Source organism: Hippopotamus amphibius, chromosome X, assembly GCF_030028045.1.
Source record: "Hippopotamus amphibius kiboko isolate mHipAmp2 chromosome X, mHipAmp2.hap2, whole genome shotgun sequence".
NCBI classification, from domain to species: Eukaryota; Metazoa; Chordata; class Mammalia; order Artiodactyla; family Hippopotamidae; genus Hippopotamus; species Hippopotamus amphibius.
Window position 1 is genome coordinate 125700775 of NC_080203.1, and position 24991 is coordinate 125725765.

The 24991-nt window shown below is 40.6% G+C and overlaps 1 protein-coding gene across 7 annotated transcripts in view; it reads right to left on the reverse strand.

The window, feature by feature from the left end:
• The window catches only part of OFD1 (OFD1 centriole and centriolar satellite protein), a 74215-nt gene that overhangs the window by 3614 nt on the left and 45610 nt on the right, over positions 1-24991 (reverse strand). For all 7 annotated transcript variants that reach the window (XM_057718365.1, XM_057718363.1, XM_057718364.1 and 4 more), the window contains 5 exons: positions 24387-24498; positions 14952-15557; positions 14348-14468; positions 13011-13111; positions 1218-1337 (listed from right to left, as the gene is read on the reverse strand). In XM_057718365.1, coding sequence (XP_057574348.1) covers positions 1218-1337; positions 13011-13111; positions 14348-14468; positions 14952-15557; positions 24387-24498 — 1060 coding nt within the window. The remainder of the gene's footprint in view (positions 1-1217; positions 1338-13010; positions 13112-14347; positions 14469-14951; positions 15558-24386; positions 24499-24991) is intronic.

Genomic DNA, 24991 nt, shown 5'->3' on the forward strand with positions numbered 1-24991 from the left:
TGAGCTAGCTTTCCTAACAGGAGAGAGGTAACACAGTCTTCTCTCTCCCTTTGATCCTGGCCATGAACTTGAATACCAGAGGTGGAAATGCAACCTTCTGCCTCCTTGCTGGGGGAGAAGGGTCACTCCCAAATGGTGTTGCCTTCTCATGTGGAACAGTGATCTCAGATAGGAATGCTGTTTGGTGCCAATTTAAAAAGTTAAAGAAGAAAGAAAAAAGGGCTCCTCCTTTGCTGTGGGGTATACTTTGCAGCTGCCGAGTGGCATACAGAAACCTCTTTGAACATAAGAGGGAAAAAAAAAAAAAGGGCAGCTCTTCCACTGGGCACCTCAAAGATATCAAGTTTCAGCCTTTTCATTTCCCTTTGTGCCCAGATGCAGAGGTGAAATGATGAACAGTAGAGAATTTCTCAATGATCAAAATGTAGCCACACTATTTAATAATCACTCTAAAAGCCATTCTCATAATCTCCATCACACCTCAGAGGCAGAACGCCTGTCTGGTCCTCTCTTCGGTGGCCACCATCCCTACTCAGCACTCATCCCACTGGAGGTCCTTGGTGACGGCCTGCTGACCATCACACTGTCCCACTGGAAGCTCCGTGAAGCAGGGGCTTCTGCTAGTTCACTGCTGAATGCCCAGCCCCTGTGAAAGTGCCCAGCACAGAAAAAGCTCTTGATCAAGTCCCCGTGAATGAGTGCTTTCCAGAATGATTTATGCTGGAATCAGCAAAATGAACCCTCTCAAAATCTCTTGCTTCTGTCAGCAAGTCTCATATTCCTGAGCACTGTGACCTCAAACAAACTGCTTACCAGAGGCTTTGCCCAGGTTTGGGGGATGATGTTCTCTCAACATCTGCTAATGACTGATAGCTGGTTTTACTTGAGGAACAGCCGGTATGAGGCTTCAGCACTTCAGTCCAAGGAGAAAAGGACCTGGCTATTGGCTAAGCCCTGGACCAAAGCACCCATCTCCCCGTCTACATGCTGGTAAGGGAAGGGGGGAGTCTGGAGAAGGGAAGAGACAAAGTGGGCCAGACAAGAGAAGTCTGATGACCACTTTTCCTTGAACGCCATCAGCTTTTCTGAAGATTGAAATATAAAGAGTTAACTGCCCTAATTTTTTAAGGCATGAAGGAAGTAAAGAGACAGAAAGAAAAATAACATTAAATATTATTATTAACATATCTTGTTAGTTAAGACAAAGAAAAACTTACTTGGGTACTGATAAGGGACAGGTTTCGTGGGCACAGTGGCTGCAGCACCTTCCATGTGAGGCATGTTGCCAGCAGGATGGAGGCTGTCCATCTCAAACTGTCTCGGCACGTTCCCTGCATCTACATGAGATACAAACGAGTCTCCCATGAGTCCTTAACAGCAGCAGCAAGAGAAGGGAGGGTGGGGATAACTCCTTGCTGAGCACTTAAGTTTCAGACAAAGCAACTGGGCCAGCCCTTTCCTTACAGGATTCTAGAAAGTCATCCTAGCCACTTGCCAATGTATCTGCTTCTCAAAACGTTCTTAGGAGATTCATTCACAAATTCGATTTGTTACCCAGTAGGAAAATCAATCCAGTGACGGAAGAATTCACCTGGCTTGGTGATAATCATTTGAATTCTACTTAAATAATGATTTAACAAAGTTAATGAAGTTGGTTACAAAGATTTGGTAAAATATACTGAGCCCTTTTGTTTACCTGTTCAAAATACTATACATTCAGACTTGAGGATGAAGCTCACAAGACAAAACAATAGGTTAATACACAAATGTAAAGACTTCCTGGGGGATCGGATCAAGATGGCAGAGGGGCAGGACATGAAGCTCACCTTCTCCCACAAACACATCAAAAATACATCTATATGTGGAGCGACTCTCACAAAACATCAACTGGCAGGAGACCGCAGACTTCCAAAAGGGCAAGAAAAACTCCAGGTAAGTGGGTAGGATAAAATAAAAACGAAAAAAAAAAAAGAGCAAGGAATTGTGACAGGACCTGCACCTGTGGGAGGGAGCTGTGAAAAAGGAAAGGTTTCTGCACCCCGGGAAGTCCCCTCACTGGCGGAGAGATCAGCTAAAAAAGAGGGGGCGCTTCAGAGTCTCGGAGGACAGTGCAGTAACCAGGTTGCGGGGGGCAAAGCGGAGAGAGACCTGCACAGACAGTTGGTGCTATTGCCCAGCACTCTCCAGCCTGAGATGCTCATCTGCTGGGGTGGGCAGGGGCAGGGTGCTGAGGCTGGAGCTTCAGAGGTCAGAACAAGGGAGATGGCCTGAGGGGGCTAGGGTGTGGTGCGCCACAACCTAGGGAAGAAGCCTGGGATGGCCAGAGAAGCAAGGTGCCATTGTTGGCGGGCGCCAAGTCGAGGGGTGGGAACACCATAGGAGCTTCTCTCTCCACACGCACTCTCAGGTGGCAGGGCACTACTTACACAAGCTCTGGGGGGGCGGGTGCAACTGCTGCTGCTGCCAACGATCCCACAACTGGGCACCAACCACTGTCCCCACCCTCCTGGGACTGTGTGTGGCCCACGCACCTGCACACCCCCTTATCACGGGGATAACAACCAGCACACACTGAGGAAAGCGATGGCAAGCATCGAAACCAAAAACAACCCTCATGCCAAAAAAATATTAAACCTACACAGGGACACTCCTGCACATAAACAGCACTCCAAGACTACAGTAGCTAACTGTTTCTCCTAAAGTCACAGAGTAAGAGAAATATAAGTAAGATGAAGATGCAGAGGAACCACTCCCAGATAAAAGACCAAGAGGACTCCCCTGAAGAAACAATGAAACAGATCTCCTCAGTCTAATAGACACTGAGTTAAAAAAAAAAAAAAAAAAAAAAAAAGAAAATACTGAAGGAATTAAGAAAGGCTATCAACAGAAATGTGGATAACTATAAAAAGCAACTAGAAACTATAAGGAGGAGCCAAGAAAAGTTTGAAAATTCATTTGCTGAGATGAAAGGTGAGCTAAAGGCAATGAATACCAGAATGAATGGTGCAGAAGAAAGAATAAGTAATCTGGAAGATAGAACAAAGGAAATTACATGAGCAAAAGAGCAGACGGAAAACCAAATGGAAAAAATTGAATATGGGGTAATATAAAGTGTGCCAATCTACCCATTATGGGGATTCCAGAAGAAGAAGAAACAGAAAACGGGATCAAAAATGTATTTGAAGAAAGTATGGCTGAAAACTTCCCAAACCTAAAGATGGAAACAGATATCCAGATACGGGAAGCACAGAGGGTCCCAAACAAGATGAACTCAAAGAGACCTACACTAAGACATATCATAATAAAAATGGGAAAAGTTAAAGAGATGATTCTAAAGGCAGCAGGATAAAAAGGAGTTAATTACAAGGGAACCCACACCCCCACCCCACAAGGCTATCAGCTGATTTTTCTAAAGAAATGCTGCAGGCCAGAACTGAGTGGCTAAATATATTCAAAGTCTTGAAAGGGAAAAATGTGAAACCTAGAATACTCTACCCAGCAACATTATCATTTAAAATAGGAGGAGAAATAATTTCTCAAATAGGCAAAAACTAAAAGAATACAGCAATACTAAACTTATCTGAAAAGAAATATTGAAAGGTCTTCTCTAAATAGAAAAGAAGCAAAAAGATACAGGAGGGAGAAAATCACAATTAGAAAGTAAATCACTTAACCAGTGTATAGATCAAAAAGAAAAAAACAAAAACCTATTTGTGAAAGCAATGATAAAACAAGGAACAGCAAAAGGATAAACATGAAGATGTAAAAAAGGACATCAAAATCCTAAAAGGTGGGGAAGGAGAGTAAGAATACGTAGACTCTTTTTTTTTTTTTAAGTATGTGTTTGGGACTATATGACTATTAGTCTAAAGCAAGCAGATATAGGAAAGGGTTCCCATACTTGAAAAACAGGGCAACCACAAATGAAAAGTATACAACAGATTCACAAAAACCAAAAGAAGAGAACACAAGCATAAAATAAAAGGAAATCCTCAAATCACAAAAAGAAAGGAACAAAGAAGATAGAATCAACTGGAAAACAAGGTTTAAAATGGCAATAAATACATATATAGCAATAATCACCTTAAATGTCAATGAACTGAATGCTCCAATCAAAAGACACAGAGTGGCAGACTGGATTAAAAAAAACAAGAGCCTACAATATGCTGCCTACAAGAGAGCCACCTTAGGGCAAAGGACACACAAAGATTGAAAGTAAGAGGATGTAAAAAGATATTTCAGGACTTCCCCGGTGGAGAAGTGGTTAAGAATCTGCCTGCCGGGTTTCCTAGGTGGTGCGGTGGTTAAGAATCCGCCTGCCAATGCAAGGGACACGGGTTCGATCCCTGCTCCAGGAAGATCCCACATGCCGCAGAGCAACTAAGCCCCTGTGCCACAACTATTAAGCCTGCGCTTTAGAGCCCGTGAGCCACAACTATTGAGCTCATGTGCTGCAACTACTGAAGCCCACACACCTAAAGCCCGTGCTCCGCAACAAGAGAAGCCACGGCAATGAGGAGTCCACGCACCACAATGAAGAGTAGCCCCCACTCGCCGCAACTAAAGAAAGCCCGCACATAGCAATAAAGACCCAACACAACCAAATAAATAAATAAATAAATTTATTAAAAAAAAAAAAAAAAAAGAATCTGCCTGCCAGTGCAGGGGACATGGATTCAATCCCTGGTCCGGGAAGATCCCACATGCCATGGAGCAACTAAGCCCACGCACCACAACTAGTGAGCCTGTGCTCTACATCCCGTGAGCTACTGAGCCCACGTGCCGAAACTACTGAAGCCCATGTGCCTAGAGCCCGTGCACTGCAACAAAGAGTAGCCCCTACTTTCCACAACTAGAGAAAGCCTTCACACAGCAATGAAGAAAAAAGGCAGCCAAAAAATAAATAAATAATAAAATAAAAAGATATTTCATGCAAATGGAAATGACAAGAAAGCAGGATTTGCGATACTCATAACAGACAAAACAGACTTTAAAACAAAGGACATAAAGAAAGATAAAGAAGGACACTATATAATGGTAAAAGGATCAACACAAGAAGAGGATTTTACATGCGTTAACATATGCACCTAACATAGGAGCACCCAAATACATAAAACAAATACTAGCAAACATAAAGGAAGAAATTGATGGGAACACAACAATAGTAGGGGATTTTAACACCCCACTCACATCAATGGAGAGATCTTCTAGACAGAAAATCAACAAGCCAACAGAGGTCCTAAATGATACAACAGAACAGTTAGAATTAACTGATATTTTCAGGACATTACTTTAAAAAAAACCCAAAAAGCAGAATACACATTCTTTTCAAGTGCACATGGACCATTCTCTAGTATGGACCACACAGTAGGGCACAAAACTAATCTCAACAAATTTAAGAGTATAGAAATTATTTCAAGCATCTTCTCTGACCACAATGGCATGAAACTAGAAATCAACCACAGAAAAAGAAACGAGAAAAAAAATGATTACACAGAGACTAAACAACATGCTACTAAAAAACCAATGGGTCAACGATGAAATCAAAAATAAAAGTAGGGATTTCCCTGGTGGTCCACTGGTTAAGACTCCATGCACCCAATGCAGGCGGCCCGGGTTCAATCCCTGGTCAGGGAACTAGATTCCACATGTCACAACTAAGAGCCCACATGCTGCAACTAAAAGATCCCACATGCCACAACTAAAGATCCTGCATGCTGCACTAAGACCTGGTATAGCCAAATAAATATTTTAAAAAAAGAAAATTTAAAAGCACCTTAAGACAAATGACAATGAAAACACAACCATACAAATTCTATGGGACATAGCAAAAGCAGTTGTTGGAGGGAAGTTCATAGAGACACAGGCCTTCCTCAAAAAACAAGAAAAATCTCAAATAAACCACCTATTATACCACCCTAAAAGAACCACAAAAAGAAGAACAAACAAAACCTAAAGTCAGCAGAAGGAAGGAAATCATAAAGATCAGGGAGGAAATAAATAAAATAGAGATTTAAAAAACAACAGAAAGACAAGAGGGCAGACAGCAGTATCAAGCAGTATCAACAGTATTTCGTCTTGTGGAACTGAAAACCACAGCCACAGAAAGACAGAGAAAATGAAAAAGCAGAGGACTTTGTACCAGATGAAGGGACAGGATAAAACCCCAGAAAAACAACTAAATGAAGAGGAGACAGGCACCCTTCCAGAAAAAGAATTCAGAGTAATGATGGTGAAGATGATCCACGACTTTGAAAAAAGAATGGATGCAAAGATCGAAAAGTTTACCAAAGACCTAGAAGAAGTAAAGAGCAAACAAACAGAGACATGCAACACAATAACTGAAGTGAAAAATACACTAGAAGGAACCAAAAGCAGATTAACTGAGGCAGGAGGGTGAATAAGTGACCTGGAAGACAGAATGGTGATAATCACTGATGCAGAAAAGAATAAGGAAAAAAGAATGAAAAGAACTGAAGACAGCCTAAGAGACCCCTGGGACAATGTTAAACGCACCAACATTCACATTATAGGGGTCCCAGAAGGAGACGAGAGAGAGAAAGGACCCGAGAAAATACTGGAAGAGATTATAGTTGAAAACTTCCCTAACATGGGAAAGGAAATAGCTACCCAAGTGCAGGAAGTGCAGAGAGTCCCAGGCAGGATAAACCCACAGAGAAACACGCCAAGACACACAGTAGTCAAACTGACAAAACTTAAAGACAGAGAAAAAGTTATTAAAAGCAACAAGGGAAAAACGACAAATAACATACAAGGGAACTCCCATAAGGGTAACAGCTGATCTCTCAGCAGAAACTCTGCAAGCCAGGAGGGAGTGGCATGATATATTTCAAGTGATGAAAGGGAAGAACCTACAGCCAAGACTACTCTACCCAGCAAGGATCTCATTCAGATTTGACAGAGAAATCAAAAGCTTTACAGACAAGCAACAGCTAAGAGAATTCAGCACCACCAGACCAGCCCTACAACACATGCTAAAGGAAATTCTCTAAGCAGGAAACATAAGAGAAGAAAAGGACCTACAAAAACAACAACAAAACAATTAAGAAAATGGTAATAGGAACATACATCTCGATAATTACCTTGAATGTAAACAGACTAAATGCACCAACCAAAAGACACAGACTGGCTGAATGGACACAAAACCAAGACCCATATATATGCTGTCTACAAGAGATCCACTTCAGACCTAGGCACACATACAGATGGAAAGTGAGGGGATGGAAAAAGATATTCCATGCAAATGGAAATCAAAAGAAAGCCAGAGCAGCAATACTCATATCAGATAAAATAGACTTTAAAATAAAAAATGTTACAAGAGACATGAAAGGACATTACATAAAGATCAAGGGATCCATCCAAGAAGAGGAGATAACAATTACAAATACATATGCACCCAATATAGGAACACCTCAATACATAAGGCAAAGGCTAACAACTATGAAAGAGGAAATGCAAGGCAGAAATAGAGACACAGGTGTAGAGAACAAACACACGGACACCAAGTGGGGAAAGCGGGGAGGGTTGGGGGGGAATGAATTGGGAGACTGGGATACCAAACTGTACGCTCTAAATATATGCTGTTTATTGTCTGTTAACTGTATCTCAATAAAAATTCTTAAAAAAAAACAAAACAAACCAACCAAACCAAACACCGTATGCAGTTACTTATTTTTACCAGCATGGACACCTGTGGAGATTATTTAACATTTTGTTAAAACACAGCAGTCCAGATTTGGTTGCTAAGTTCATTCCCATTTTGGCTCTTGAGAGCTCTTTCCACTGGCTCCTGTTTTCCTTTGACATCATTCCATCCTGTGGATTTTTTTTCTTGATGCTTCCTTAGTTTCTGATATAAGATGAAAGATGGTACTGGCTTATATATTTACTATGTCAGTCCTAGTAAAAATTTAAAAAAATTAAAAAAAAAACAATAGAAAAAAAATCAGTAAAACCAAAAGCTGGTTCTTTGAGAGGGTAAACAAAATTAACAAACCTCTGGCCAGGCTCACCAAGAACAAAAGAGAGAGAACCCAAATAAAGAAATGAAAAAAGAGAAATCTCACCTGATATTTCAGAAATACAAAAAACAATAAGAGAATACTATGAACAATTATATGCCAAAAAATCTGACAACCTAGAAGAAATGGACAACTTTCTATAAACATACAGCCCACCAAAACTGAATCAAGAAGAAATAATTTGAACAGACCACTAGAAGTGAATTAATAATCTAAACAGATCACTAGAAGTGAAATAGAACCTGTAGTCAAAAAACTCTCTGCAGAAAAAAGCCCAGGACCAGATGGCTTCACAGGCGAATTCTACCCAACATACGAAGAACTTATACTGATCTTCTCAAACTCTTCCAAAAATTTAAAGAGGAGGGAACACTCCCAAAGACATTCTATGAAGCCACCATCACCCTGACACCAAAACCAGACAGACAATGACCAAAAAAGAAAACTACAGGCCAATATCTTTGGTGCATACAGATGCAAAAATACTCAACAAACTATTAGCCAAGCAAATCCAACAACACATAAAAAAGATCATACACCACAACCAAGTGAGATTCATCCCAAGTTCACAAGGATGGTTCAACACACGCAAAATCAATGTGATACACCATATAAACAAAAGACAAGACAAAAACCACATGATCATCTCAACAGATGTACAGAAAGCATCTGACAAAATTCAACATCCATTCATGATAAAAACTTACCAAAGTGGGTACAGAAGGAACATATCTCAACATAATAAAAGTTATTTATGACAAACTCACAGCCAATGTAATACTCAATGGTGAAAAGCTGAAAGCCTTCCTGGTAAAATCTGGAACAAGACAAGGATGCCCATTCTCACCTCCTCTATTCAACATAGTACTGAAAGTCCTAGCCACAGCAATCAGACAAGAAAAAGAAAAGATATCCAAATTGGAAAGGAAGAGGTAAAATTATTATGCAGATGACATGATACTATATTCAATATACAGAAAACCCTAAGGACTCCACACGAAAACTACTAGATCTAATAAATGAATTCAGCAAAGTAGCCAGCTACAAGATTAACATTCAGAAATTGGTTCCATTCTTTACACTAACAATGAAATATCAAAAGGGAATGTAAAAAACAAAAAACAAAAACAACCTTTTAAAATTGCAGCCCCCTCTGCCCCCCAAAATACTGAGGAATAAACCTGACCAAGGAGGTGAAAGACTTATATGCTGAGAACTACAGAACATTAGTAAAGGAAATTAAAGAGGATTCAAAGAAATGGGAAGATATCCCACACTCCTGAACTGCAAGAATACTGTGAAAATGGCCATACGCTACCCAAAGGAATCCACAGATTCAACGTGATCCCTATCAAATGACCCATGGCATTTTTCACAGAACTAGAATAATCCTAAAATTTATATGGAACCATAAACACCCCAGAATTGCCAAAGCAATCCTGAGGCCAAAAAACAAACCAGGAGGCATAACCCTCCCAGACTTCAGACAATACTACAAAGCTATAGTAATCAAAACAGCATGGTATTGACAAAAAAACAGACATATGGATCAATAGAACAGAATAGAGCCCAGAAATTAACCCACAAACCTACAGTCAATTAATCTTCGACAAAAGAGGCAAGAATATACAATGGGAAAAAGACAATCTCTTCAGCAAGTGGCGTTGGGAAAGTTGGACAGCTGCATGTAAATCAGTGAACTCAGAACATACTCTCTCACCATACACAAACTCAAAATGGCTTCAAGACTTAAACATAAGATGACACCATAAAAATCCTAGAAGAAAGCATAGGGAAAACATTCTGACATAAATGGTACCAATGTTTTCTTAGGTCTGTCTCTCAGGGCAACAGAAATGAAAACAAAACAAAAAACAAATGGGACCTAAAGTTAAAAGCTTTTGCATATTAAAGGAAACCATAAAAAAAAAAAAAACGAAAAGACAACCTATGGAATGGGAGAAAATATTTGCAAATGATACAACTGACAATGGCTTAATCTCCAAAATATACAAACAGCTCATACAACTCAACATCCAAAAAACAAACAACCTAATCAAAAAATGGGCAGACCTTAACAGACATTTCTCCAAAGAAGATATACAGATGGCCAGTAAAGCAAAGACGCTCTAGACATAAAAATTCTTAACAAATCTTCAGTAAGTTGAATGTGACAATATATAAAAAGGGTACAGTATTGGAAAAAGAGCAAGGAGGCCCGGGTGCCTAAACTGAATGAGCCGGGAAACTGAGCTGACATCTGAGAAGTAAAGGGAACTAGTTCGTGAAGGCCAGAGTATATGTTCCACATCACCTGTGGAACATATTGGTTTTTTTTTTTTTTTTTGGCTGCCTCATGCAGGATGTTAGTTCCCCAACCAGGGATCGAATCCGTGCCCCTGTATTGAAAGTGCACATTCTTAACCACTGGACTGCCAGTGAAGTCCCATGACTTAGTTGGTCTTAATGGCCTTGAGCTGAATGGGTACTACTAACGGTGATAATTTGAGACCCCTTTATAGGCAAAAAGGGAAGATTTGAGGGGAGCGTGAATACCACCGAGAGAACTGTCAACCTCAATGTAAGGACTTGGACTTTTAATCTGAGTGGGATACCTGAGAAGCCAGTACAGGGTTTTGAGCAGAGTGATACCTCATTGACTCTGTTTTAACCATCTATATTTTGTTGAGAACATATTTTAGTAGAGTAACGTTAGAATCAGGTAGACCAAATAATAATATGTAAGTCAAAGTATTTTGTAAATTATAAGTCAACATTAATAAACCAAATATTGTGATAACTTTAAAAAAAAGGAAAGATGCTCAACATCACTATCAGAGAAATGGAAATGCAAACTACAAAGAGGGGACTCCCCTGGTGACACAGTGGTTAAGAATCTGCCTGCGAATGCACGGGACACGGGTTCGAGCCCTGGTCCAGGAAGATACCACGTGTCACAGAGCAATTAAGCCTGTGTGCCACAACTCCTGAGCCTGTGTTCTGAGGCCCGCATGCCACAACTACTGAGTCCGTGTGCTGTAGCTACCAAAGCCCCCACACCTAGAGCCCATGCTTGGCAACAAGAGAACCCACCACAATGAGAAGCCAGCACACCACAACAAAGAGTAGCCCCTGCTCGCTGCAACCAGAGAAAGCCTGCATGTAGCAATGAAGACCCAATGCAGCCAAAAAATACCAAAATAAAACAAAAAAAACCAACTACAATGCCATACCATTTCACATCAGTCAGCATGGCCATCATTAAAAAGTCTACAAATAACAAATGCTGGAGAGGGTGTGGAGAAAAGAGAACTCTCCTACACTACTGGTTGGAATGTAAGTTGGTGCTGCCACTAAGGAAAACAGTAAGGCGGTTCCTCAGAAAACTTAAAACAGAATTACCATATGATCTAGCAATCGCACTCCTGGGCACATACCTGAACAAAACAAAAACTCAAAAAGATACAAGCACCCCTATGTTTGTAGCAGCACTACTCACAATAGCCAAGACAAGGAAACAACCTAAATGTCCATTGCCAGATGAATGGATACAGATGTGGTACATATATACAATACTACTCAGCCATAAAAAAGAATGAAATAATGCCATTTGCAGCAACTTAGATGGACCTAGAGATTATCATACTAAGCAAAGTAAGTCAGAAAGAGAAAGACAAATTCCACATATCACTTATATGTAGAATCTAAAATATGACACAAATGAACCTATCTACAAAACAGAAACAGACTCACAGACAGAGAACAGACTTGTGGTTGCCGAGGCATAGAGGGAGAGAGATGGACTGGGAGTTTGAAGTTAGTAGATGCAAACTATTACATTTAGAATGAATAAACAACAAGGTCCTACTATATGGCACAGGGAACTATATCCAATCTCCTGAGATAAACAAAAATGGAAAAGAATATTTTTAAAAATGTGTATATGTATATAACTGAGTCACTTTGCTGTACAGCAGAAATTAGCAAACTGTAAATCAACTATACTGCCACAAGAAAAAGCACTTCCCAATATAACAAAGGAAATCGAGCCAATATTCCATAATAACTGTAAATGGAGTATAACCTTTAAAAATTGTGAATCACTATACTGTACACTGGTAACTTGTATAATATTGTACATCAACTGTACTTCAATCAAAAAAAATGTTGTATCAACTAGCTATTATAGTATATAATCTTGGGATTGATTTTTCTCACTAAGCTAATTCTGTGGAAATCCATGCAAACTGTTGCATGTATCAATAGTCTGTTTCATGTAATTGCTGAGTGGTAGTTCATGGTATACACTTGCCATCATTTGTAACCATTCACTAATTGAAGGATACCTGGTTGTTTCAAGTTTCTGGCTATTATGAATAAAGCTTCTATAACCAAAAAGAAAAAAAAAAAAAGAAGACTTGGCAAGCCGGAAAGAACCTCAGAGCTGGTTGACTCTACATCCCTATTTGACACTGAAGCAGTAGACTCCAAAGTAGAACAGTCTAAGGCAGGGCCAAAGCCAGGACACCAGTTTCTAGACTCTTAAGCTAATACCCTTTTACCTCCATTCTCTAAGAAAGGGTTTTCAAAATCTGAGGCAACAGATGGAATCAGTATAATTCAAAAAAATAACATTTTCAAATTCCCTAAGGGGGGAAAAAGCAAATTTTAAGAAGTCACTCATTTTAAATCTGTGGCAATCCTAAACTTCATAAATTAAAGATTCACTATGGGCTTAGCTCCAACTTTGCAATTTGCTACCCTGAAATTTTTAATAAATGGAACTCAGCCTGAAAAATCTCTCTGATGCAAAAATGAGGCACTATATCTATATTTGTGGTTTTATCACAAAATAAAAATGTCCTAATTTGTAACTGCTTTGTTTTTTATAACAATGGATATGTGTTGCCAAACCTAAACTTTCTACATTTTGAACTCACAAAAACAAGTGTTAATATTTACACTTACATTCAAAAGATGGCTCAAATTCCTCATTATCCTTAAGAGACAGCTTGTCCGGATTTGAAAATTCACTTCTGTCTTGAAGTCCTGTTTGCCTTTGATAAAGACTGGACGGGAAGAATAAAATTCAAGAATGTGAAGCTTTAATAATGTAAGACACAAGAGCACAGGGTGATGAAAAGCCTTCTGTGACTCGAGAAAATGCTTTAGAAAATTAATTTTTCGCGGACTCAGAGAGAATGAAAGCTACACTGCACTGGGCACTCGGGGTGCACCAGGCATCATTCCAAACAGTTCATACGCTTTAACTCAGTTACTCCTCCAGACCACATCATGCTGTGAGGTAGGTACTTCTCTCGTTAAAAAAGAATAATGGTGCACTCTCAAAGCTGTTCCTAGGAGGATTTTTTTCTTTTATACACGGGGAAATGTGTATAAAAACAGATGTTTGAACTTGGTGTACCCCCCCCCCCCAAAAATAAATTAAAAACAAAAACTACAAACAATTTTTGAAAACAAATTTTTGAAAGGCTCTGCACACCTTTAGCATGAGCCAGCTGAAGATGCAATGCGTCACAGTGCCCTAACTCGGCCCACGTGTGTCCTGCCTCTCCTCTTGGCTTTAGCACAGGAATGATATAAAAAACATTACACACTTTAGGACCAGAATGGGCACATGTGGCAGTTTTCAACTCTGTACAGTAGAACTGCATCAACACATAGATGCCTAGGCCCAAGCCCAGAGGGAAGGAGTTAGAATCTCCCACCATGGGGGCCGGGCACAGGCAGGTGTCCCACACATGACTCAAATCCGAGCCTGGCTCCCTCCTGGCCCCCGAGCTTCTCAACACACCCACCCCATCCTGCTTTAGCAATCATATCCTAGGGCTCACTACCACTTTCAAATTTATTTCAATGATTTACAAAGTGGAACCTTATTTGCTTATATTTAAGTGTCTAAATATTTGTAAGTGGCTTTTTAATGATATATGAAACTATTTTAAGTTTACACTGAATTTATTTGGTTTGGAGATTATGTATGTGTGTTTTATCTTTATAAACAAAGTCTATTCATGGAACTATGAAGATGCTTATTAATAACATAGTACATGTGAAGTTTAGCAAACGAGTAACTTCTAAATTACTCGTTTGCTAAAAGGAGTCTTTTTTTCTCCCCCAGGTAATTCGGATGATTCTCAAAGATCACACATCTTACAATCTGATTGCAAATTCTATACTGCCACATGGTCTTTACTATCACCTAAAAAACCCAGACAAGTCATGGCTGAGGCCGTAGGCAGCTAACCAGCCACAGTGGAGGCCGAGCAGAGCGTGGTCCTTACCCTGCCTTCTGCTCCGGAGGGCCAGAAAGTGAGTGCACAGAAAGGCTGTGCCTGGACTCGGCAGGTGAAGGCTGCAGTATTCTGTCGGCACAGGGGGCAGCGGTGGCAGACCGGCCCAGACCTACAGGGCAGGAGGAACCAGAGTGAGCATGTTACAGACTGTGTGGAGAGGACATCAATGTGGTTTCTAAAGAGTTCTGTTACATTGCAAATGAATTCTATCATCCTTGGAAACAATGGAGTATGTTGTAAATGATCCACAGAACTAACAATTCAGGCAGCTAAATGAAACTGCAGTGATAACAAGAAAATACATGAAACTAACCAGCAGCCAGGGAAAGGCCACTGTCACTCTCTCAATACCTTTGTGTGCCAAGCAAAACGCTGGCACTTGACCTCTACCCCGTGGCCTCCCACACCAACTGTGACTCAGAGGAGATGCCATGATTCCCCAGGAGCCCACAGTTCAGAGGCAGGGCTCTCCTGGGCCCGGCTCCCATGACCCCCCACTGTCCTGGCTGCACTGTTCCTCAGAGGAGAGGTCTGCTGAGGACCCACCCACCCACATTCAGAGCACCCTGCAACCCCTGTGGCGGCAGCTTACCTTCCAGGTACATTTCACTATCAAGGCTTCTCCTTGCTTTGGGGAGGGGAGTAGAGGAGAGGCGTCTGGAAGCTGTGTCCTTGCGTGACCCTGAGGCTGTGCTGCCGGGCACCTCAGACACCTCGCTCTCGTCCCCTCTATGCGCATTCAACAGAGGCTGCTGAGAGGCAACTGTGTCCTCTGCAGAAACACACCTCTCCAGAGCACCTGCAGTGACATTCTTGAGAGTTCCTGGAAGGCGCAGGGAGGGTGGGCTCCTGGCTGCCAATGGGCTCTTGGCAGGGCACTGACTGACCCTTCGTTGGTAGTTTTGGAAAGCTTTTTCCAAGCGCTCAGCCTCTTGCTCCAGCTCTCTCATCCTTGCCTTGGTATGGGCTACAAACTCGATGTCAGAATCAAGAGAACTACCTTCTGTGCCGGCATTTGGGTAACTGAGGATCCGTGGTGTAACTGGGCCTGCCCTCAGTTCCCCTTGTCTCAGAGGATTTTTCAAGAAATCCCCGTTTATGTCACCATCACGAGGCCCCACCTTGCCGTTCATTAACCCACTGATGGAGCGATTTAGCAAAGACTGCTTCAGGTTGCGGTACACTTCGTTTTCCAGAGCTGCAGATTACAAACAGATAGTGTAAGACAGGAAGGGAAAAGGTAGAGAATCAAACTGAAATGCCTCAAGATTTTTTTTTTGGAAAATCAAAGTAATAAAGGCAAACTGGCACATTAAACAGTTTGTGGAGAGAGCGATCAAGATAGTGGAGGAGTAGGACAAGAAGCTCATCTCCCACAAATACATAAAAAATATATCTACACATGTAACGATTCTCACAGACTATCTACTGAACGCTGACAGAAAACCTCAGGCATCTGAAAGAGCAAGAAAATCTCCATGTAACCAGGTAGGACAAAAGAGAAAAAAAAAAGGAAAGAAAATGAGAAAGGAATCAGGACAGGACCTGCAGCCTGGGAGGGAGTTGTGAGAGGCAAGGTTCCTGCACCCAAGGAAGTCCCGTCACCGGCATGGAGATCAGCCAGGACAGACGGGGAGCTTCGGAGACTCGGAGGAAATGCAGCAACTGGATTGCAGCAGCCAGGATGGAGAGAGACCTGCGCAAAAGGTTGGTGGCACTGCCCTGTACTTCCCCAGCCTGAGACACGCCTCCACTGGGACGGGCAGGAGCTGGGTGCTGAAGCTCATACTTCGTGGAGATCGGACCCAGGGAGAGGACTGGGGTGGGCTGCGAGGAAACAGCCTGAGTCTGATGCAACTGCACCTGGAGGTGTATGCAGAGGAAGCCTGGGCCACCTTAGAGGCTAGGCACCATTGTTTGGGGGGTGCACAAGGGGAGGGGTGGGACCCGGCATTGCAGCCTTTTTTGCTGTGCATGCTCTCAGGCAGCAGGACACCACCTACATGAGCGGTCTCAAGCCACTGCCACTGCTGCCCTCCTGGACTCCAGGAGGGGTCGTGAGCCACCTCCACTTCCATTGTGTGCTCCAGGGGTGCATGAGACCCTCTACTGCTGCTGAGAACCCAGGACCGGGCACCAGCCGCCACATCTGCACACCCCCCATCAAGGGGATAACAGCCAGCACATGCTGAGGGAAGAGGCAAGAGGCATCCCTACTAAAAACAGCCCTCATGACAAAAAAATATTAAACCCACACAAGCTACACAGGGACACTCCCACATATAAATGACCCTCTAAGACCACAGTAGATAATTGTTTCTCCTAAACTCACAGAATAAGAGAAATATGAGTAAAATGAAGAAGCAGAGGAACCACTCCCAGTTAAAAGACAAAGAGAACTGCCCTGAAAGAACAATGAAACAGACCTCTTCAGTGTAATAGACACTGATTTCAAAAAGGAGATAATGAAAATACTGAAAGAATTAAGAAAGGCTATCGACAAAAAGTCAGAGTACCGTAAAAAGGAACTAGAAACTATAAAGAGGAACTAAGAAAAATTAGAAAACTCATCTGCCAAGATAAAAACTGAACTAAAGGCAATGAATAGTAGAATGAATAATGCAAAAGAAAGGGCAACTCCCTGGTGGTTCAGTGGTTAGGATTCCGCACTTTCACTGCCAAGGGTGCAGGTTCAATCCCTGGTCAGGGAACTAAGATTCTGCAAGCTGTGCGGCACAGCCAAAACAAAACAAACAATGCAGAAGAATGAATAAGTGACCTGGAAGATAGAATACTGGAAATCACCCAATCAGGATAGCAGACAGAAAGCGAAATGAAAAAAATGAAACCAATATAAGAGACCTATGGGATAATATAAAGTGAGCCAATCTATGCATAGATTCCAGAAGGGGAAGAAAGACAAAAGGGGATCAAAAATGTATTTGAAGAGATTATGGCTGAAAACTTCCCAAACCTGAAGAAGCAAACAGATATCCAGGTGCAGGAAGCAAAGAGGGTCCCAAACAAGGTAAACCCAAAGAGACCTACACCAGGACATATTATAACAAAAATGGCAAAAGTTAAAGATAAAGAGAGGATGCTAACGACAGCAAGAGAAAAACAAAAAGTCACATACAAGGGAACCCCCATAAAACTATCAGCTGATTTCTCTACAGAAACACTGCAGGCCAGAAGGGAGTGGCAAGAAATATTCAAAGTCCTGAAAGGGAAAAATATGCAACCTAGGATACTCTAACCAGCAAGATTATCATTTAGAATAGGAGAGATTAAGAATTTCACAGACAAACAAAAACTAGAATACAGTAATACTAAACCTGTCCTAAAAGAAATATTGAAAGGTCTTCTCTAAATAAAAAAGAAGAATATATAGGAAGGAGAAAATCACAATTGGAAAGCAAATCACATAAATAAGCCAATGCACAGATTTTAAAAAGTCAAAAAATTTCTGTGAAAGTGACAATAACCACAATGAACAGCCAAAGAATGAACATGAAGATGAAAAAGAGGATATTACAATCTTAAATGTGAGGGTGGAGAGTAAGAAAATGTAGATTTTTTTTTTTTCCATTTCCTAGAATGTGTTTGAGCCTATACGACTACCAATCTAAGGCAAGTAGATAGAGGATGAGGTTAACATATTTGAAAAATAGGGTAACCACAAATCAAAAACATACAACAGATTCACAAAAACAAAAATTAGAGAACGTAAGCGTAACACACAAAAAAATCATCAAACCACACATGGAAGAAAAAGAAATGGACAGAGAAATATGAAATCAATGGGAAAATAAGGCTTAAAAATGACAATGCATATCTATCAATAATCACCTTAAATGTAAATGGACCAAATGCTCCAATCAAAAGACACAGAGTGGCAGATTGGATTTTAAAAAAAAGCCTACAATATGCTGCCTATAAGAGACCCACTTTAGGGCAAAGGACACACAGACTGAAAGTGAGGGGATGTAGAAAGATATTTCTTTCAAACAGAAATGACAAGAAAGGGGCTCGCAATACTCACATCAGACAAAATAGACTTTAAAACAAAGTCCATAAAGAAAGATAAAGAAGGACACTATACAATGATAAAAGGATCAATACAAGAGGAGGATTTTACAGGCATCAACATATATGCACCTAATATAGAAGCACCCAAACACATAAAACAAATACTAACGGACATAAAGGGAGAAATTCACAAGAATACAATAATGGTAGAAGACTTTAACATCCCAATCACATCAATGGACAGATCTTCTAGACAAAAAAAATCGATAAGGCAACAGATCCTAAATGATAAAATAGAACAGTTAGACTTAATTGACAGTTTCAGGACATTACACTCCCCGCACCAAAAAAACAAACCCACAGAATACACATTTTTCTCAAGTGCACATGGAACGTTATCTAGGACTGACCACATACTAAGGCACAAAACAAGCGTCAACAAATATAAGAGTATAGAAATTATCTCAAGCATCTTTTCTGACTACAATGGCATGAAACTAGAAATCAACCACAGATGCTACAACTAGAGAGAAGCCCACGCACCTCAGCAAAGAAAAATATCCTGCAAGCTGCAATAAAGATTCTGTGTGCTGCAACTAAGACCTGATGCAGCCAAAAATACATAAATATTAAAAAAAATCAACCACAGAAAAAGAAATGAGAAAAAAAGATTACATGGAGACTAAATAACATGCTACTAAAAAAACCTACGGATCAATGATGAAATCAAAGAGGAAATTAAAAAACACCTTGAGACAAATGACAATGAAAACAGAACCATACAAAATCTATGGGAGCAGCAAAAGCAGTTCTTAGAGGGAAGTTCACAGAAATACAGCCTTCTTCAAAAAACAAGAAAAATGTCAAATAAACGACCCAAGCTACCACTTAAAAAAATTAGAAAAAGAACAAACAAAACCTAAAGTTAGCAGAAGGAAGGAAACAATAAAGAAGAGACAGAAAATAAAGAAAATAGAGATTTTAAAAAGTTAAAAAAAATACCAAGAGCTGATTCTTTGAAAGGGTAAACGAGATTGACAAACCTCTGGCCAGGCTCACCAAGAAGAAAAGAGAGAGAACCCAAATAAAATAAAGAAATGAAAAAGGAGACAAAACAACTGATACCACAGAAATACAAAAAACCCTAAGGGAATACTATGAACAATTATATGCCAACAAATTTGACAACCTAGAAGAAATGGACAACTTTCCAGAAACATACAGCCCACCGGGACTTCCCTGGTGGCACAGTGGTTAAGAATCCGCCTCCCAATGCAGGGTACATGGGTTCAATCCCTGGTCCGGAAAGATCCCACATGCTGTGGAGCAACTAAGCCTGTGTGCCACAACTACTGAGCCTGCACTCTAGAGCCTGCAAGCGACAACTACTTAGCCTGTGTGCCACAACTACTGAAGCCCACACACCCTAGAGCTCACACACCACAACTACTGAAGCCAGTGTGATGCAACTACTGCACCCACACACCTAGAACCTGTGCTCTGCAACAAGAGAAGCCACTGCAATGAGAAGCCAGTGCATTGCAACAAAGAGTAGCCCCCACTCCCTGCAACTAGAGAAAGCCCTCACAGTAGTAAAGACCCAATGCAGCCAAAAAACAAACAAACAAACAACCTATAAACAACAAAACATATAGCCCACCAAAACTGCATCAAGGAGAAATAATTTGAACAAATCAATCACTAGAGGTGAAATAGAATCTGTAGTCAAAAATCTTCCTACAAACAAAACTCCAGGACCAGATGGCTTCACAGGCGACTTCTACCAAACATACAAAGGAGAACTTATACTGATCCTTCACAACTCTTCCAAAAACTTAAAGGGGAAGGAACATTCCCAAAGACATTCTATGAAGCCACCATCACTGTGACATCAAAACCAAAGACACCACCAAAAAATAAAATTACAGGCCAGTATCTTTGATGAATATAGATGCAAAAATCCTCAACAAACTATTAGCCAACCAAATCCAATAACACATAAAAAAGATCATACACCATGACCAAGTGGGATTCATCCCAAGTTCACAAAGATGGTTCAACACATGCAAATCAATATGATACACCACATAAAGAGAAGATAAAAACCACGATTATCTCAATAGATGCAGAAAAAGCATTTGACAAAATTTAACATCCATTCATGAGAAAAACTCTCACCAAAGTGGGTACAGAGGGAACATGTCTCAACATAATAAAAGCTGTTTAAGACAAACCAACAGCCAATGTAATACTCAACTGTGAAAAGTCAAAAGCCTTCCTGCTAAAATCTGGAACAAGACAAGGATATCTACTCTAACTTCTTCTATTGAACACAGTACTGAAAGTCCTAGCCACAGCAATCAGACAAGAAATAAAAGGTATCCAAATTGGAAGGGAAGAGGTAAAATTGTCACTATATGCAAGTGACATGATACTATATATAGAAAACCCTAAAGACTCCACACAAAAACTACTAGAACTGATAAATGAATTCAGCAAGGTAGCAGGATATAAGATTAACCCTCAGAAATCAGTTGCATTTCTTTACACTAACAATGAAATATCAGAAAGAGAATGTAAAATAACATTACCTTTCAAAATCACACCCCAAAATATAAAATACTTAAAAATAAACCTGACCAAGGAGGTAAAAGACTTATATGCTGAGAACTATGAAACATTAATAAAGGAAACTGAAGATGATTCAAAGAAATGGAAAGATATCCCATGCTCTTGGACTGGAAGAATATTGTTAAAATGGCCATATTACCCAAAGCAATCTACAGATTTAATGTGATCCCTATCAAATGACCCATGACATTTTTCACAAAACTAGAATAAATAATCCTAAAATGTATATGGAACCATGAAAGACCCAGAATTGTCAAAGCAATCCTGAGGCCAAAAATCAAACCAGGAAGCATTACCCTTCCAGACTTCAGGCAATACTACAAAACTACAGTAATCAAAACAGCATGGTATTGGCATAAAAACAGACATGTGGATCAACAGAACAGAACAAAGAGCCCAGAAATAAACCCACACACCTATGGTCAACTAATCTTTGACAAAAGAAGCAAAAATATACAATGGGAAAAGCACAGACTCTTCAGCAAGTGGTGTGGGGAAAGTTGGACAGCCACATGGAAATCAATTAAGTTAGAACATGCCCTCTCACCATACACAAAAACAAACTCAAAATGGCTTAAAAACTTAAACATAAGATATGACACCATAAAATGCCTAGAAGAGAACATAAGCAAAACATTTGTCATAAATCGTACCAATGTTTTCTTAGGTCAGTTTCCCAGGGCAATAGAAATAAAAACAAAAATAAACAGGACCTAATCAAATTTAAAAGCTTTTGCACAGCAAAGGACTATAAATAAAATGGAAAGACAAACCACAGAATGATAGAAAATATTTGCTAACAGAGTGACCAACAAGGGCTTAATTTCCAAAATATACACACAGCTCATACAACTCAACAACAAGAAACAAACAATCCAATCAAAAAATGGGCAGAAGACCTAAACAGACATTTCTCCAAAGAAATACAAATGGCCAATAGGCACATGAAAACATACTCAACATCACTAACTATTAGAGAAATGCAAATCCAAACTACAATGAGGTACCACCTCACACCAGTCAGAATGGCTATCATTAAAAATTCTACAAATAACAAATGCTGGAGAGTGTGTGGAGAAATGGGAACCCTCCTACACTGTTGATGGGAATGTAGGTTGGTACAGCCACTATGGAAAACAGTATGGAGGTTCCTCAGAAAAGTAAAAATAGAATTACCATATAATCCAGCAATCCCACTCCTGGGCACATATACAAACAAAACTCTAATCCAAAAAGATACATGCACCTGTATGTTCATAGCAGCACTATTTACAATAGCCAAGACATGGAAACAACCTAAATGTCCATCAACAGATGAATGAAGATGTGGGATACACACACACATACACACACACACACGCAAACACGCACAATGGAATATTACTCAACCATAAAAAAGAACAAAATAATACCACTTGCAGCAACTTGGATGCAGCTAGAGAATACCATACTAAGTGAAGTAAGTCAGAAAAACAAATACCATGTGATATCACTTATATGTAGAATCCAAAATATGACACAAATATATCTATGAAAGAGAAACAGACTCACAGTCATAGAGAACAGACTTGTGGTTGCCAAGGGGGGAGGGGGTTTGGGGAGGAATGGAGTGGGAGGCTGGGGTTAGCAGATGTAAGCTATTATATATAGAATGGATAAAGAAAAAGGTCGTACTGTACAGCACAGGGAACCATATTCACTATCCTACAATAAACCCTAATGGAAAAGAGTATCAAAAAGAATGTATATATGTGTGTAACTGAATCACTCTGCTGTGCAGCAGAAATTAACGCAACACTGTAAATCAACTAGACTTCAATAAATAAAAATTAAAAAATAGTTTGTGAAACCTCAGTCATAACAGTAATTATTAACATTTACTGAAAGCTTATGTGTACCAGCTACTGATTGATATGCCTTCTTTCATAACACGTGTTATTATTTCACAACCCATTATGCATGACCTTGAAATCCAAAAAGCTCTGAGAACTGAAAAGGTATTCACAATGTATTAGGGGACAAAGCCTGACTAGACTTGAACTCATGTAGTTGAAAAACCTGACCTGAGCTGATATAAACCCATTTATAATCTGTAACTATTCCACCCAGCATGAATGTTCACACATTTGACTTCAAAATAATGAATGTGTCTCACTACAGGATGCCACCCCCGAACTCCCAGGGCTGTGGCAACATCCACTGCATACAGCCTGAGTCTCAGATAAGGGAAGGAGAACATGCAGTCAGGGCACCACTGTGGGCCCAGACCTCTCCCTGCTCCCACGTCACAGACAGGGGACTACAGCTGAATCACCCAGTTAGCGAGGCATCGAGCCGCGGGGCTGGCCTAATGCAAAGCCAGCACATGTGACCGTTCCTCTCCTGAAAGGCCACCTTGATGATGTCAAAGCACAGATGCTTGTGATGCACATGTTTAAGAAGCTTCCATCCTCTTTAAACTATTTCTAATGATACAAGCTTGGTATGATTTCAGCTGTGGGCAGTTTGGCAAACAGAATTGTGGTGAGAAAATGAGGAACAGGAAAGACTAGAGAGGCGTGAAGAGACGGAAATAAAAACAGTGTGGGCCAAAGGCCCGAGGGGGGAAAAGGAGCTGAGAAAGGCTCAGAATCAGGAACACTCAGGAACTTCTGCTGAGCTTGAAAGCAGCTAAAGAAAGTGTCTAAGCCTGGGCATGCTTGTTATGAAGGAGGAAGGGCAGATGACATGCATCCACAGGAAGACAGTAATAAAATGATAGCAGTGGCCATTTCCCCAGTGTTTTATATGCCCCGGGCACTGTACCAGAGCCAATCATTTCCCCTTCGTCCTCCACAGCACAGAAGGTATCATTATCCTCATTACAAAGGGGGAAGCTGAGGCCCGAGGAAGTTAAAAGGAATGTGTCCAAGGCCAAACAACTAACTTCAAAACTGGGGTACAAAACCAATTTTGATTCAAGTAGCAGTGCTCTTTTTGCCAGGCCACCCTGCTTCTCCCATAGGTGTATACATCTGTCAAGCAGTATATAAAACCACTGAAGAGTCGACTGGTCTTATTGTCAGAATAGCAAATAAAAAAGGAAAGCCTAGGTCCGGGATGAATTTGGGGGCCTCTGCATCGCTACCACACCTTTCCTATCTGAGGTATGAGGCTCCCCCAAGCATGCGGCACCTGTGAAAGCAAGTCACTTTAGCTGACGACCTGGCTGGTATCCCTGAAACGGACATTCTAAGATGGCACGTCCCTCTGGCTTTTCCCCTACTGTGAGAATTACTAAAAATTCAAGGAGTAACGGTCATTACATTTCCACAAATGTCAGAAGTTTTACAAACACCCACACGTATAGCTTAAAAATGTCTCTAACCTGTCTGAGTTTGTTTCAGTTGCAATTTTAAATCGGTAACCTGCATAGTTAACCTCTTAACAGAAGCATCGTACTCTAATACCTTGGCCTTCAGCTGGGCAGAGTGCTCAATCTGCAGAGAATTAGAGAAGAAAAAGAAATCAACATAAAGCAAATCACAGCTCACTTCAAAGGGAACAATTTTCTCACTGGGCTTATTCTCTTTGTTTTGCCAATTCTGAGCAGCTTTACACCCGTGACCCACAGGGTCCCTTTAAAATGACAACAGACAACACAAGTTTCCACTTCTGTTTACACGCATGTCAGAGCAGCTATTACAGGGCATGGGCAGACACCAGAGAGAGGGCAGGAGTATTTCCAAGTCATAGGGTGAGAATTGAGATACTTCCACTGTGGGCACCAACAGGACTTGGAAAATTTTGTGTTTAAGTGAGTTTGCTTGCCTCTGGATTTGTGACTATTTATTATAGTCACATGACCACTGGAGAGTTCTCTCAGATGAGAAAGGACACACTTTAGCACCTTGGGGGATCTTTGATGTTAAAATAAATCCCATTTACGCTGGTTTGGCATGTGCCAAGTTCACACGTCTAAGCAGTGGACTG